Genomic DNA, 16,813 nt, shown 5'->3' with positions numbered 1-16,813 from the left:
AGAATATAGATACATACAATCAGACAAACAACATAGTTAGTTTCATGGATGAAATGAAAGTGATGCTGATGCATAATGTTACATATGATAAAAATAATACACAAAGTTAAACAATCAAAATGATTAGATAACCACCATTTTTTGTGTCCTAATTATAGGGTATATCTATCATTGGGCAGAAATGGCTCTATCCTAGGTGTAGGCACTCTTAAGGTTCACTACATGCGGTTTTAGGGTCAAAGTCTAAAGGTCCTCAAATTGTTCCTTACATCCTTGTCCATCACAGACTAGTAAGGCACCCTAATCCTCACCCATTACAGGCTACAAGCGGAAAAAGTTCAATTTGAGTGGGAGTATTTCGCTAGCCACTGCGGAGGCATTAGACCTCACGAAAGCAATAGGTACTTTACTCCCTCCTAGAGGGACGGAGCTCGGGTGTAGAGCTCATGTTATGCACATGCACATGAATGACATAATTAACAAAGTAAATAAAATATGAATGAATAACAACACATATATACAAACAAGGTTCAATTTCATTTGGCTTTTGGATAACACAAATTATTTGCTGGCCTGACTCTCAAGGTCCCCAGTGGAGTCGCCAAACTGTCGTAACGTCTAGATCCGGGGATCTATCGCTAGACATTGACTTTTGGGAGTCGCCACCAATATTTTTTTATCTAGGTGCGATTGACCACCTAAGGAATCTGTCATTTCAGGGAACACCTAAGTTTAAGGGTCCCTAAAAGAATAGGTTCAGGTCTGCTAACCAGAACAGGGTTCGGGAGTTCGGTTACGTGTGAGGAAGGTTATAGCACCCTCACAACGCCCATCAAAAGATGGTACCAGCTTAAATTTGTGTTATCCAAAAGCTTTAAAATTTTACCAAGTAGTTAATTATTGAAAATTATTCTCAATTGACTCTAATACTTTTAGCAGAAAATTGAGAAAATTCCCTCACCTCAGGAGTATGCAAGAAAAATTACTGTTTCACTTACAGAGACTTCGTCGTCGGATTATTTAACAGAAAAAAAACAAAAAGAAAAAAAACAAAATCAAAAAAGAATGATTTTTTTTTGTAGGGAAAATTGATACTTTCAACTTTTCCCCAAAAATATTTTTTTGGAAATTTCGATTTTCAAGGAAAATTGATACTTTCAACTTTTCCCCAAAAATATTTTTTTTTGAAATTTTGATTTTCAAGGAAAATTGATATTTTCAACTTTTCCCTAAAAATATTTTTTTTTTGAAATTTATTTCTGAGGAAAATTGATACTTTCAACTCTTCCCCAAAAATATTTTTTGGAAATTTATTTCTAAGGAAAATTGATACTTTCAACTTTTCCCTAAAAATTTTTTTTTTTTTGAAATTTATTTTTCTTTTAAGGAAAATTGATACTTTCAACTTTTCCCTAAAAATATTTTTTTTTGAAATTTATTTCTGAGGAAAATTGATACTTTCAACTTTTCCCCAAAAATATTTTTTGGAAATTTATTTCTAAGGAAAATTGATACTTTCAACTTTTCCCTAAAAATATTTTTTTTTGGAATTTTTTATTTTTATTTAAAGAAAATAAAATAATAAAAAATAATAATAATAAAAAGAATATTACATAAACCTAATCTAATAAATAAAAAATAAAATAAACAAATAAACAAAGAAATAAAAAAAAATTCAAAAAAAAAACCTGGAGCGGCTCGGATCGCGGCTCGGCTCGGCTCAAGGAAGAGAAAACGGCTCGGGGGAGCGGCTCGGCTCGGCTCGGCTCGGCTCGGAGTGGGCTGGCACGCGCGGGTCAGAAAGCGGGTCGACGCCCGGGTCGGGTCGGGTTACGGCAAAACGCGCGGATCCTTTGATTAACTTAAAGCCAAAACGATGTCATTTTGGGAGGGTATAAAAGGCAATCCCCTTCGTTTTTTCGACAGAACGCTTCTCCCTCTCTCTCTCTTCTTCTTTTTTTCTCTCCCTTCTCTCTAGAAAATGAAGAACACCGGTGCCGGATTCTGGGAAAGTCGTCGGAATCTGGAAATTTCGCCGGAATTTGGCCGGAAGTCGGTCGGATTCTGGGAATATTCGTCGGTTTCTGGGATTCTTCGCCGGAAACTGGGCAGGTGGCCGAAAACTTCAAATTTGGCCGGAATTGTCGCCGGAAAATTCAAACTTGGCCGGAAAAATTAACCGGAATCTGGAATTTCCAGAAATTCCCAGAAAAAAAAATTTAAAAAATTCCCAAAAAATTCCCGATGATTCCTAGAACTCTCCTAAACCTTTTCTTAGCCTTCTACACTCTTCTATTCGCCTTTTCCCCTCAAATCAGTAGCTCAGGCTCACTGTTTTCTGTCTTTTTCTCTGTTCCAGGGGGATCCCTTTTATAGGGGTTGATCAGGAGTTCCTGATCAATCCCAATTCCTCCTTGGACGGGAATTCAGTCTTTGAATCCAACTGGACTCTTCTGATTGAATTCCCCTCCAGAGTGGGATTCTTCAACTTTGAATCTTAGTCATCCAGAATTAAAATCAAAATAAATAAATAAAAATATTAGATAATCAAAAGATATGATAGTATAAAAATAAAAAAATAATATCAGATAATTCAGAAAAAAAAATCAGATAAAATTAACAGATAATAAAAAAAAATAACATAAGATAAACCCAAAAATATATTACAAAAAATAATAATAATAATAATAATAATAAATATATAACTATATACATACAATACATATAAATCTAATCTAAATAAAAATAAATACACAAAGATATACATAATAATAATAATAATAATAAAATACATAAAATACAAAAGAAGAAAAAGAAAAGAAAAAAAAAATACAGGATTGAAATGGGCCTTACCCATTTGGGCCAGGCCCAATTGATCTGGGCCCGGACCCAATTGGGTGTCTACAACTACTTAAATCACAACTTGAAAATCACGTCTTTTTAGTTTTTTTCTTGTAATATTTAAAATATTTTCAACATAATATTTTTGATAATATTTATCATAAATATCATCAATAATTCATAAATACGGTTAATAATTTATAGATTTTTTTTTTTTTATCTTAGACAAATGTCATTCAGATAAAGGGTCTAAAATCAATCGTGTTTTACGATGAATTTTTTTTTCATATATTGTTATAAATATTAAAATTTAGGGTTTTTTTTAATTAAAATTTTTATTTTGTATATTTTAATATTTATTAATTAAGAAACCAAAACATATGATTTTTTAGTACTAAAATATATAAAAATAAGAAACAAAACTTTGGTAGTGAAGCATTAATTAATAAAATATAGTTATATTATGAAAAACTGGCTAAAGAAAGTGCTCGAAAACTTAAAATACACTTGAAGAATGAACAAAAGAATTTGAAGTGAAGAAAAAACAATGGCTATCACTGCCTTAAACAAGGCGACTGCTTTCAGCCGGCTCTCATCAGTCCAATTCTTTTCTTCGATTACCCCCAAAATTTCCCAATACAGAAACCAGATTTCTCTTGCAAATCTCCTTCAAAGGTATGGTTTTCCACCTTCTCAGCTCCACACTTTTCTTGCAAAAAACCATTTTTTACTCAAGAATTCCAATTTGAATGACATCCAGAAGTCTCTAAACATTCTTTTATCTTTTAAGATTCCCCAGAATTCCTTTATTTCTTTATTATCTGACTGTCCAGCAGTTCTGGACCTTGATTTTTTGAAGAGATGGCAAATTGGGATTTCTAAATTTGAAAACTTGGGTGTTTCCCCTTTGGTTATCAGCAATGTTTTGGCAGTTTCTAGGAGATTTCAGATTGACCCAGACGGGTTTTTGAAGAGTGTTGGTGTTTTGAAGGGTTTAGGGTTTAATGGTGGGGTTTTGACTAGGGTTTTAGAAGGGTTTCCTAGGATAATTGTGATGAAGGAAAATGAAATTTGTGAAAAGATTGGATTTTTGGAAGGAATTGGGATTTCAGGATATGGGATTGAAAAGGTTTTCTATTTGTTTCCTGAGGTTTTAGGATTTGATGTTGAAAATAGGTTGAAGCCATTGCTTTACGAATTTTTGGAATTGGGTTTTAGTGAAAATGAGGTGAGGGAGGAGATTGTAAGCGAGCCGAGAGTTTTGGGTATGGAATTAGGGGAAATGTCAAGGTGTTTGGAATTGTTGAGGACTTTGAAATGTCGTGTTCCCATTAAGGACAGTATTTTTAGTGAAGGAGAATTTAGGGCTGGGTTTAAAGTTAAGCTTAGAGTTGATTGCTTGTGCAAACACGGGTTGATTCGTAGAGAAGCATTTAAGGTCCTGTGGAAAGAGCCAAGATTGATTTTATATGAGATAGAGGAGATTGAGAAGAAAATTGAGTTCTTGGTGAACAGAATGAAGTATGGTGTTGGTTGCTTGGTTGAGGTTCCAGAGTATTTGGGTGCGAATTTTGAGAAACAGATTGTGCCGCGATACAATGTCCTAGAGTATTTGAGATCAAAAGGTGCACTGGGTTTTGAGGTGGGGTTGAAGAGTTTGATAAAGCCAAGCAGGCTTAGATTCTATAATTTGTATGTCAAGCCATATCCAGAGTGTGAAAAGATGTTTGGGAGGTTTGCAAAAGGGGCTGGCATTCAAAGGCGGCATCCAGTTGGGATGTGGAAGCTTTTTAAACCACAAGAGTATACAGAATCAAAAGAAGATGTGAACAACATGAAGTCTTTTATGGAACCACTAGTTTAAGTGAAAAAGCCAATGATCAATAATTGGTTTATAATCAAGATGAAAGAATAACTTAATGCAGATTCTTCCCAGTATGGTGCCAGCTGGGTCAGGACTCAGGACTGGCTCATCTAGCACCAGAAGCGAGTCACTAGACTCATAGAAAAATTTCATTTTTCTTTCACTTTTAATTGAATACGGTTTAAGATGGGTATTGTTGATTCTGGCAATTCAATATCTTGAATCTCAAACCAGAGTAACTGGAAGAGTCGGAAAATGGTGGAAGGAATGTAAATTGTCTATGATCTTTACCGATCCTTAATATGGCAAAGTGCACAACATTTCTTCATTCCTCCTTATCTCACTGTGGATGTATACATGTATATTTATATGTGTCCACGTATTTATTGCTTTGGCCAATTATAGGAATCCAGTCTGAATGCAAGGAGGCTTTAGAAAATAATGCACACATAAAAAGAGCACTTGAAGAAGTATGTGATGCGGAGAGCTTAAATGTTCTGCCAAAAGGTTGTAGCCACCATGAGGAAAAAGGTGAGTTGTACTCCAGAAACATGTATGGGGATTTGGCCGACTTGATTTTAGCATTATATTCTTGTAAACAATGGTTTTGAAATGTTTATCTTTTCCTGCTTCTTTTATTTTCTTTCTTCTGTAAGTTCAGTTTGGATACAGCTGAACAATGAACCGCTGTTTTTGCTTTCATATGGAATTTACTAATACAGCAAAAGGTGCTCTGGTATTTATCTTGTTCTCAGAACAACCTATAAGTTTCTAACTTGGACTATATCAGAAAACTTGATTTTTACCTCTTGTACTTTTAATCTATGATAGGTAATTGAATGATTGACTTCGCTGAGATGCCTTTGGAGTGGTTAGTCCACAAATTTTATTTTGTAACTCTTGTATTCGTGCTTTATCTGGTTCTTACTCCTCTTAAAGGTTGTCATACCATATCACAAGTCGAATAAAAGCGTCAGGTTGTTGCGAAGGATTATTGCTGACAGATTTAAAGTTAATGGGAAACATCTTGATGAGTTTAGTTAATACATTGTGAACCTGGTAATTTACCACACTGCACGAAACATTAGTTGTTAACCCACCCGATACTCACGCTAACATTTCCCCTTACCTTTACATCTTGATACAATTAACTTAAGACTCTCTGGTTGGCCTTGCCGTCATCAAAGCACTTCGGTCTTCATGAGATTCTCGTTTGTGTCAATGAAGCTGGTGGACAAGTAAGACTGAGCAGATATTAAACTAGGCATGGTAATCGAGTAAACCAAGTTGATGCTGGTTTGTTCGGTTGGATTGTTGAATTAAATATTATACTGCATGTATGCATTCACTGCTTAATTTCACATAAACTTGTTTAAATTTGTTAAATTGTGCAAGATTTCTCTAAATTCTAAGTATCCATTTGGATTTCACCACCTTATCGCATGCTCGGTTGAATCTAAGTGTTAGCTCTTGTGAGATCTATTCAGTATAAATTTTTCATTAATTTTTTTTTCAATCATAGTAATAATAAAATTATTTTTAATCGCAGTTATAATAATTTTTATTATTGTTTTTAATTTCATTATAATCAATTTCACTGTCTATCAAAATGGAGCTTGAGAATTTGTTGTGCCCGTTGCCATCAGTTGGAAGCTGATATGAGTAATGATGCTTTACACATAAAATTTGCCAAATTGAAATTGCTTACACTGTCTGGTTGCATACACTGATTGAAAGTAGTTGAATGCCCCTTTGACCTTGGCTGGGTATAGAGTTTGTCTGCCTCAAGCCAATGCTTGAGGTTGGATCGATAGGATACCAGGTTCCATGAATGCCCCGAGATTTCCATTCCCAAGTGTTTGGCCAATGGAGAAAGAGCAGAATCAAGAGTTGGTTGTAAACAGCATAGGAAATTACAATGACCTGCTGATTCTGAAGCTTAATAAGTTCATTCGATTGAGAGTTACGGCTTGAATTATGCTAAAATATGCATGATTGAAAGTTGAAATTTATAAATGACAAGTAGATATGATAATCTAAAATGTGATAAGGTGATAAGATATATTAAAAAAAAAAACGAAGATGATATAGTTTAAAATTTTAAATATAATTATATAAGTTTTTATAGAAATTAAAAAATTTTAAGTTACATTATGTCAAAATTAAAACAAAATCATGTAACATAAATAATATAATACAAATATATGTAATTTTAATTGGATTTATATTAAAAAATTGAATTTAACATTTTGATATAAAAAATTTGAAAAAAGTTCACCCATTCTTCTTTCCCTTCAATTTTCCCTCACGGGAGAGTTTTAAATGCATTTTTTTAATTTTTTATAAGTAAAATTATTTAAATTTTTTTTTTATAAATTTTGGGATATTCATCATTTTTAAAAAATCGTAAAACTTATAAAAAATTATGACTTTTTTAAAATGTATTTTCGAAAACGAAAAAGTAAAAAATTATAAAAAAATTTTTTGTTAAAATTATTTATAATTAATAATTTATAGAGAAAAACGTGGGTACACTAAGAATTCTCCGAATTTATGTTTAAAACTTTCTCCAAAATTACCTTTAGAGCCCCCACAGTTTAGCGGCCGTCCTTTCCCTTCCTCTGGTTAGAACACAGATACGAGAGGTCCACGTTTACCTTCTTCGATCCTCTCAATCAAGCTAGTAACAACTTCTTTCCACTTTTTGACATTTTTCCATTTGTTTTTCTCCTCTGTTTCACTGACTCTTTCGTTAATTTCGCTTACTTTTCCATTCATATACGCTGATGAGTGATGATAAACGCTGTGAATTTAGTGTTAGGAGAGCTTTTATTTTAATGGGTTTGATTTCTTTTGTCTGTTTCTTTTCATTTTTATCACTTCGTCTCTAACTTTTGCTGGCATGAAATGGAAATTTTCAGCTGTTTGATTGGTTTAACTTCCAGTTTCTTATTTGGGCTTAAAGGAAATCAAATTATATATGCTCTTCATTATTTGATGAATTATTGAAGGAGATAAACTTGAGAAGAAATATGGGTTTTTTTTTTTTTTTTTGTTCCTTTTGGGTACATATGGAGGCACGGGTCTTGAGTAAGGGAGATAGTGTCTGCTCTCCCTTCAGTTGGACTTGAACATGGAAGTTCAAGTTAGAGTCTCGCGTTCTAATCGTTGAAATGTCTTCTTGAATGAATTCGTTTTAGTTGCTTTGGTCCCTTAGAATTTTCATTTTTTTGATATAATGTGATCGGAAAAGGCTTTTGTTTTTGTTGGCTTTTAGTGTTTAGGAACTTTTTGAACTGCTTAAAATGATCTTTTTTTTTTTTTTTTTGTGTAATTTACTTTTCTACTTTGAATTGTAGTTATGAGCAATAGTTCTCATTTTCTTCTTGTAGAGGATATAATTTTTATTTTCTATCTTTTTTTTTTCAAAAATTTTTATGAATAATGGTTCATCTTATTGTGTGGCAGTGGATTTGGATGAGGGTGCTGTAGCGATAGAGAGCTTCAGGGGAGGAGAGATAGTGGCAGTCCCATGTGAAGGAGATCCAATTGTAGAACCACATGAAGGTGTGGAGTTTGAATCTGAAGATGCTGCCAAGATATTTTATGATGAATATGCACGGCGAGTAGGCTTTGTTATGCGTGTGATGTCTTGTCGCCGATCTGAAAGAGATGGGAGGATTCTTGCTCGTCGACTTGGATGTAATAAGGAGGGTCATTGTGTTAGTATTCGAGGTAAATTTGGCCCTGTCAGAAAGCCGCGGCCAAGCTCAAGGGAAGGCTGTAAGGCAATGATTCATATTAAGGTCAATAAGTCTGGAAAGTGGGTGATAACGAGATTTGTTAAGGATCATAATCATCCACTTGTAGTCGCTCCACGTGAGGCTCGTCAAACAATGGTGAGTTGCTCACTTTTTTCTCCTCCTTTTCCTCTTCTTTGGAACTATAATCTGCAGTGTGGTTACCATTTTCAAGTTTTTAAGGAATAATGTCTTCTTTTCAGACTTCAGATTGCCCCTTGTTTGTAGGAAAATAAGTTTTTAGCGTGTGATATTTATCTATAGTCTAGTATCATTTTTTTTCATTACTCTATAATGATATGGTGTAAATGCTTTTTAAGAAGAACATTACTCTATGAAGATATGGTATAAATGCCTTTTAAGAAGAACAAAACCCATTGTATGAAGATGTAACTTGTAATTATAGAAGGGGTTTTAGGAACAGAGAGTTGTGTTCCTTTAGAAGGCATGAAAGCTATGGATTTTTTATAAGTAGATGAGGTTAATCTAAGGTCTTTTGGCCATGTTTGGTGAATAGGATGATAGATAGGATAGTATAATAATCATTTTATATTATGTTTGGTTTGTTTCTAATTGAAAGGGATAGGATTACAAGGAGGATTATCATCCTCGTGGTATAGCATGATTCAATCCTTCCAAAGTGGAGAGGATTATCTTTAATCCATAGGATTAAACTTACATGTCCTATTATATCCTTAAAAATTACATCAATAATTTAAATTATATAAACTTTGAGGAAGGATAATTTTGACCAAGAAATAAATTATCCTATCTTAATCTTTACACACATTAAACATGACATAGGATGACATTATTTAATCTAATCCTATTCATAATATCATCTTATCCTATCTTAATCCTTACACACATCAAACATGATATAGGATGACATTATTTAATCTAATCCTATTCATAATATCATCTTATCCTATCCTATCATAATCTTATGTGTCAAACATGACCTTTATGCGTCTAGAAGAATAGAATCCATTTAATTTTGATAAGTTTATTTGGGTTAACTATTAGACTGAAAGCTGCTTAATTGAAGAAGGAAGGAAAGAGGGGGAAGTAGCCTGTAGGTTTGTTTACTTTTTTACACATTTTAGCCGAAAGAGGAGGTGTATTTTGCAAGCATATGCGCTATGAGGACTATACCAGCTTTGGTGAAAATGGCAACTGTGCTCAAACCTAATACTAATTACCACATTAATATGGGACAGTGACAGATTCAATAGGCGTGAATCTAAAAAAAATCTAAGAATTACAATCACTTCCAGCTTTGACTGGTGAAGGAAAATTAAGCAGCATCTCAACCAAGAATCATCCTTCAACCCAAATTAGTTATACTTCTCTTCTATGCATTTATGCTTGCCTTTGATATCAAATTTTCAGTTATTGGGACATTTCATAAATGTTGCCAGACATGTGGTTTTTTCTTTTGATATCTGCTGCTGATAAATCTACACCATCCGTTTTTGCAATAATTTTGTAAATCCTCTATGCTTTATGGTATTAAATATTATGCAATTAGCAGACAAGACATTTGCTGAAGTGAGGATACTGAGATGATTTCTACTCGAATATGAAAAATTGAATAAAATTGAAGCTGTTCATGAGAGGGATAAACCTAGGAGTGATTAATTTAGATAGTTTATCATGTGCAGCATAGGCCTAGCAATGTGACATTACGCAAGAGTAAATTGATGCCAGTAGAAAGAATAAAAGGAGTTATAGGAAGCTGAAGATGTCATGGGTTGAAATCAATAAAAATGATTTGGCTTCTTGAAAACTTTCCGTTGATATGCCCTTGACCAAGTGGAATGGGAAAAACAAATTCATGTAGCGAACCCCAATTAAGGCTTATGAATTGAATATTTCTAAAGTAATTTTAGGTGGTGAAATTACCCCATTTGATTTTAGCATTATCATTTTGAAGCTCAAAATTTTGAGCCTCTTGATTTGTGCCATTCATCGGCAATTTAATATATCATCTTCTAAATGGGTTTTACTTTTTCCATTACTTTCCCTAATATCTTTTGACAATTAAGCATTCAAAATTTTTTTGTATGCTTCTTTTTCAGGAATGTATACTAGCTTGCATATAAAGACATGTTTGTAGCCACATTATGCTCTAAGTATGATATTTTCCAAAACCAAACAAGTGAAAATATGAAACAAAGTTTTGATTTCCAAGTGTTTCTAAACGATGTGCTTTCTGTGTACAACTCTGAAGGATGAGAAGGATAAGAGAATTCAAGTACTAACTGCTGAGCTACGGAACAAGAAACGACTCTGTGCAGCATATCAAGAACAGTTGACTGCATTTATGAAAGTTGTTGAAGAGCATGGTAACCAACTATCAAAGAAAGTTCAAAACGTAGTCAACAACTTGAAGGAATACGAGTCGATAGAGCTACAGCTATTGCAACATAGATAACCTCAACCATTGGTGCGTGTATCCCAGCATCCTCCACTTAAAGCTTTGTTATCATATGTAGCTGATAATTATCATCTCATAGTAACTCCCTCACCAGTTGATCAAAATGTGTCATATAAACTGTTGGATTTTCTTTTTCTTTTTCTGTTCTTCCTTTCTTTTGCGGGTGTAGGTCTAGTAGAGCTCTGTACAAATAGGGTTTTGAAATGCAAATACAGGAATGAGATGAACAGCTATTTAATTCAAAGATACTTTGGGGACTTTTTTTTTTTTTTTGTCATTTTGAGGAAGGAACCAACATTTTTCTGGGTAAAGAACATTCTTGAATATTTGAACAGAGGCCCTTTTTGCTGTTATGCAATGTGATTAAGACAGTAAAAGTAGAAATCTTTTTCTCTGCTTTTATTTTATTTTATTTTATTTTTACCATAAAAATAATGAGTCCACGTTTTTCTTTTTTCTTTTTTTTTTTTTTTTTTTTTTCTGTTTAGAGTACGATGCAATTATTCGTTAGTCTCAACTCCGTTATGAAGTTTTGATTTCTCCTTGGATCTTCAATTAAGTCTTGAATTTCATTTCCCTTTTTGTAGTGATTCAAAATTATATTAGTATTACTTTATTTTTATTTGATTTTTAAATTTTTAATTGAAAATAGGATGAAACTTCTGTCGGAAAGGAAAATATCCAATGTTAATTGTCTATTTTTTTTACACATGACAACCCAAATTAATGTGATATGTGTCTTTTAATTAATGTGTTTGATTTGATTTGGTTAGTTTTTAATTTTTAAAAATTTTTTTTTACTAAATTAATTGTATTTTTTTTTTTCTAAAATCCAATACTTTTGTCTTTAATAAGTAAGTTGCAATTTAGTTGATCTTAAATTATTATCAAATAAGTTTAATTCTTAATTAATTTTAAATACATGTTCTGTGTTTTCAATATAAACAACTATTTGTTATAAATAAACATGTTTAAGGGTTGAGTTATTTGTTTAAATTCATAGGTCCATTTAAGTTTTAAAAGAGTTCGAATAAAAAATTAAAATTTATTAAATAAGTTTGAATTAAATAAGTTTGAATAAGATTTTTTGATTCATTTACATTTCGAATTAAGTTTTGAATAAAATATTTAAAATTTGAATCTAACTCGGTTTGGTTAAAATTCATATCTATTAAAATTTATTTATTTATTTATATATATATATGTAAATTATATATAAATTAATTCACATATATATAAAAATTAAAAATAAAAATTATATATTTTATTAAATTTAATTCTTATTTTTATATAATTTTTAATTTTAATTTTTACATATATAATTTTAATTTTTAATTTTTATATATATTTGAATTAAATATAATTTCATTAAACTTAATTTAATCATTTTTTAAAATTTTTTATTATATAAATTAAGTTTTATGAGTGAGTTTAACATTTTTTTTTTAATTTAGGTCAAATTTAAAAAAATTTCGAGATTTAAAATTTTAAATGAGACTAAATTTGAATAAATAAATAAAATATTAATATCAAATATGAATCAAACCTGACTCATAAAATTACAAAAAAAAAAAAAAATACATTGATTTACTAGCATCATTTACCGTTCATAAAAAATTTTCAAAATGACAAAAAAAAAATTTCCAAACTAAAAAAAAACATGTTAAATAGAGAATTAAATAGCCTATGATAAATGACTCTTAATTAATTAGTAGTCTATTCTTAAAATATGTATAAACGTCCGTGATATTCTTTTCATCTCTACGAGCAAATCGTATTTTTAAAAAATGAAAGTATTTTCTTTATATTTATCCATGTTAATAGCTCAAGACCCATTAATTGAATAATATATATCATATCATATTAAATATTACTTTTATTTTATTTTATTTTAAAATATCCATACATATTATATATATATATGTTTTAGTTTGCAAGATTTCCCTCGACAATGCTTTTTACTTATTTGGTTACGCAAATTTTTTTTAAGAGAAATCTAGGAATAGTTAGGTTATTCAATCTTTTAGATCATAATAAGATATATCATATCTGATAGTCTAAGATAGTTTATTACAAATCATGCATTCGAGATGATTCCGATAAGTGATCACCGATAAAATTTGAATCTAAGACTTCTTCATCGAAGAAAATAAGTATTAACCAATTGAATCAATAACTTATTGGTGATTAGGCAATTTTTTTAAACAATATTTTGAACTTTCTTTAATTCTTTTAGTGTGTACTATTTTTGTAATTGATATGAAAATTTTTTTGAAATACCTAAATGTTAATAAAAAGTGGAATATAAGAACATTATTCAATCTTTCTAATATTTCAAAGTTAATTTTCTACATATAAGCAATCTTAAGAAATGAAAATTGTAATATTTAATATTTTGTGACATTTTATGCAAATTTAGAATAGTTTATTTAGTATATTACTTTTGAAATTTAAAATATCACAATTAAAATCAAAGTTTTTGAAGTTAAAACTTTTGTACTTACCTTAAGAAGTTAGTTATGAGTTTAAATTAATTAAAATTAAAATACTTTGTTAATATTTATTCATAACAATGAAAATTGCTATTATTGTTAGTATTCATTTACTTAAAAAGCTAGAAACTTCCAATCCATCAATTATTTTTGAACTGTTGGTCTTTTAAATACATGCATTCCTTCCATAAGCTATTGAATTTGATTTTACTTTAAAAGTTTCAAATTTGCATGTTAAGATAGATGGAATGAGATTTGTGAAATGGTAGATGATTAATTTTTATTGTGTAGCAATTAAATCTATAATACTTATTATGATATCCTAATCCCATGTTAGGATAATTTAAGATTCTGGTATGATATATAAATAGAGGTTTATTGCGAAACTTTTAAGTCAAAACAAATAATGCTTTACAGCCTCTTAGGTTTAGAATTAAACTTTTATTTATATATCATAGTAAAATATCAAATTATTTCTATGTGAAATTAGGGTGTTATAAACTTTTTTCGTTAACACTTGATGTCATCGTCAAACTCAATACAAAACACACAGAAATGTTGGGCAAGCTCAACATAAAGCATATACAAATCCCACCATATAACATTTAACTCCCATCCAACTAGAGACCTGTACCAAATCTATGAGATATTATTTTTGAAGATCTTATGATTTTATCTCACAAAAAATGCTTCATAAATTTAAGATTAAGTCTCTACTTATATATATCATACTAAAACTTCAAATTATCCCGATATAAGATTAGAATGTCATACTTACACTTAATTATTTTAATTTAAAAATATAAAAAGAAAAAAATATAACACTTACATTAGAATAAGTGTATCCTTAAAGAAAATGCAATCCTTTTATTTTCATATTTCATTATCACTACTTAAAGTTTTAAAGTCAATCTTTTAATTTAAAATTTAAAAATTAAAAATTTTTAAGAGTTAAAATCTTTCATATTCGATTTTTAAATATACAAATGATGAGTTTGATCTGATCAGTCTTTTTGTGGTTGACCATTTCACACAGAAAAGGAAAGAGATAGTTTGGTAGTGTAGAAGAAACTCTCAAGAAAAATTTCTTATATTTCAATGTGTAAAGGATTTATATTATGGAATCCAATAATTTTTGTTTTGTGATTTGTTCACAATTAATGACTCAAGTAGACGATCAATTTTGATGTGCTTTCACAAATCAAGCATATTTTTTGTATTTTAATATATGATTTTATTTATATTTATCCTTCACATTCTATAGCTTATCTATTTTGAAAAATGATAATGTTAGAGGATTGAAAATCAATTAAAGAGGATCTACTATATATATAGGTTTGGTTTGATGTTTTTAAGGTAGATATGATTGAAGTTTGAAAATATTTTACCAAAACAGTAGTTGGATAAAGCAGTTCAAGTGACAGAGGAGGCAAAACAAGAGGTATAGGAGAGAGATGGGACAAAACATGAGATGCATGAAAGTGTTGACTTAGAACAGCAAGCGTAGTGAGAAAATAAAGAGGAACAGCAGATGCAGGAGGAGATTAGGCAAACAGTATGTGCAGGGAAAAGATCAAGGAACTGATGAGACTGGACAACAGGTGCAGGGGAGAAATGAATCACAACAAAAGGTGTTGAGGAAGAAACTTGTGGAGAGTATTCTATAACACAAAGGTATTGAATTATAAAGTACAATGTGCATTACTCCTCAAGGTTTGGTTTTAATTACACATAAAGGAACTAGTTTGATAAACTTACATTACATATTTTGGTTTTTAAAATTGTACGACAAGTAAATCATATTGTCAACAATCTATTATACTAGCATTACATTAAGAATATATATATTTAAATTTGAAATTATATATATATTAATTTTATTATAAAAAGTTATAAAAAAAACTATGAGTGATAGCTATTTAGATCATATTAAATTTAATTTAATTTTTTCAGATAATATATAATATTATGAAATTTTAAAATTCGATTCAAATTCGTATTGATTTTTCTTTAAAATTAATCCGAATTGTATTCTACCTATTTATTCATTGGTTTTTTAAATTTAATTTTTTATTTTTATATATTATTTTAATATAATTTTTAATATATTTAGATATAAAAAATTATTTGACAAAAGGGTAAAAAAGATAATTCAGTAATTATCTAAGTCTTCATCTTTTTTTTTTTTGCAATCAATTAAACCCTCAAAATTTTATTTTTACCAAATAAGCCATTAGAGGAAAAATTGTTAAGTGTTTCTGTCCAATCAATAGCTTAAGTAAATGTTTATGAGTTCAATTGATTTAAAATAGAAAATTAAAAATTTGATTGATTGTAATAAAATATTAAGGGTTAAATAACTATTGAATTTTTATTTGAAAGTTTTTTTTTTGACATTTTGCCTAATTATTTTTATTTTATAAAAATTTAAAAAATATAAAAACTAATAAAAATATATAATTCGATTCGATTTTTTTTTTCATTTTTCACATCTTGATTCAAAATCTCATATGCATTTAATATATATATTTAATATCCGAATTTAATCCAATTAAATAAGAAAACAATAAATTTGAAATGAACTGAATACTATAGTTTCAAATTGATTTTTGGTTTCCATTTTTTTCTCACCCTTAATGAGAACAACATACATATAGATATTTAATACGTTAAGATTTATATGAGTTTATATTTGATATCTTATCATTCAATGAATTATATGATGTCAATTTATTAATGAGAATTTTTTAGAATTAAGTTTTTATGTATTTATCTTAAGGGCTAGTAAAAATTTATTTTTTGTCATTGATGATATGGTATCATTTAATTCATTAATAGTGTATAAAATTTATATAATGATAATGTGTAAAATATAAACTCTTAATATATACATTATTAATATAAAAAACTTGTATATTTTTTTAAGTATAAAAAATTTTTGATACCCATTTAATATGAATACATAACTCTATATAACAATAGCAAATCCAAAATAATATGCTACTAAATAATGTGTTGCTACATTGACACTAAATTACTAACATTATTATTTATAGTGTAGTTATATTACTAATATGAACAATAATTACACAATAAATGGGTATTATAATTAAAATTAATGTTATAAAATTTTCCATATACATTTATACAAAAAATAAAATTTTTATCAAGAAAATAAATTTTGCTTTGAGTTGGGCTACTTGGTGAGAATTTCATACATTATGCTACTAACTCATTAATATTTAGTTTTGATGCTCCTTTCTACCTTGATTAGTAATTATACAATCAACATTTTTAACTTTAAATGTTAGTTTAACAGATGAAATTTATGGGACGACAAAAAAATTTTAGGTTGGGTTAGTGGGTGTCTCTATGC

The 16,813-nt window shown here is 29.5% G+C and overlaps 2 protein-coding genes across 4 annotated transcripts; both read left to right on the top strand.

The window, feature by feature from the left end:
* Positions 1-3,286: 3,286 nt before the first annotated feature.
* Positions 3,287-5,465, top strand: LOC111279959 (Mitochondrial transcription termination factor family protein). Its single transcript, XM_022867040.2, has one exon. The coding sequence runs from the start codon at positions 3,389-3,391 to the stop codon at positions 4,703-4,705; it is 1,317 nt and encodes a 438-aa protein (XP_022722775.1). The 5' UTR covers positions 3,287-3,388; the 3' UTR covers positions 4,706-5,465.
* Positions 5,466-7,252: 1,787 nt separating this feature from the next.
* LOC111279960 (protein FAR1-RELATED SEQUENCE 5-like) lies at positions 7,253-11,185 on the top strand. 3 transcript variants are annotated; one of them, XM_022867045.2, is made up of 3 exons: positions 7,253-7,388; positions 8,174-8,604; positions 10,739-11,185. In XM_022867045.2, coding segments are annotated over exons 1-3 (636 nt in total). In that variant the 5' UTR covers positions 7,253-7,387; the 3' UTR covers positions 10,943-11,185. The 3 variants fall into 3 exon arrangements, with proteins under 3 accessions (XP_022722780.1, XP_022722779.1, XP_022722778.1); XM_022867044.2 differs by having other exon boundaries at positions 7,254-7,384; XM_022867043.2 differs by lacking the exon at positions 7,253-7,388 and adding an exon at positions 7,410-7,546.
* The last annotated feature ends 5,628 nt before the right edge of the window (positions 11,186-16,813 follow it).

The sequence above is a fragment of the Durio zibethinus genome, chromosome 27 (assembly GCF_047325235.1).
Source record: "Durio zibethinus cultivar Kanyao isolate XHJ-2024 chromosome 27, ASM4732523v1, whole genome shotgun sequence".
Classification (NCBI taxonomy): Eukaryota; Viridiplantae; Streptophyta; class Magnoliopsida; order Malvales; family Malvaceae; genus Durio; species Durio zibethinus.
The sequence above is the reverse complement of the archived record's forward strand: the minus strand, read 5'-3'. Positions and strand labels throughout refer to the sequence as shown.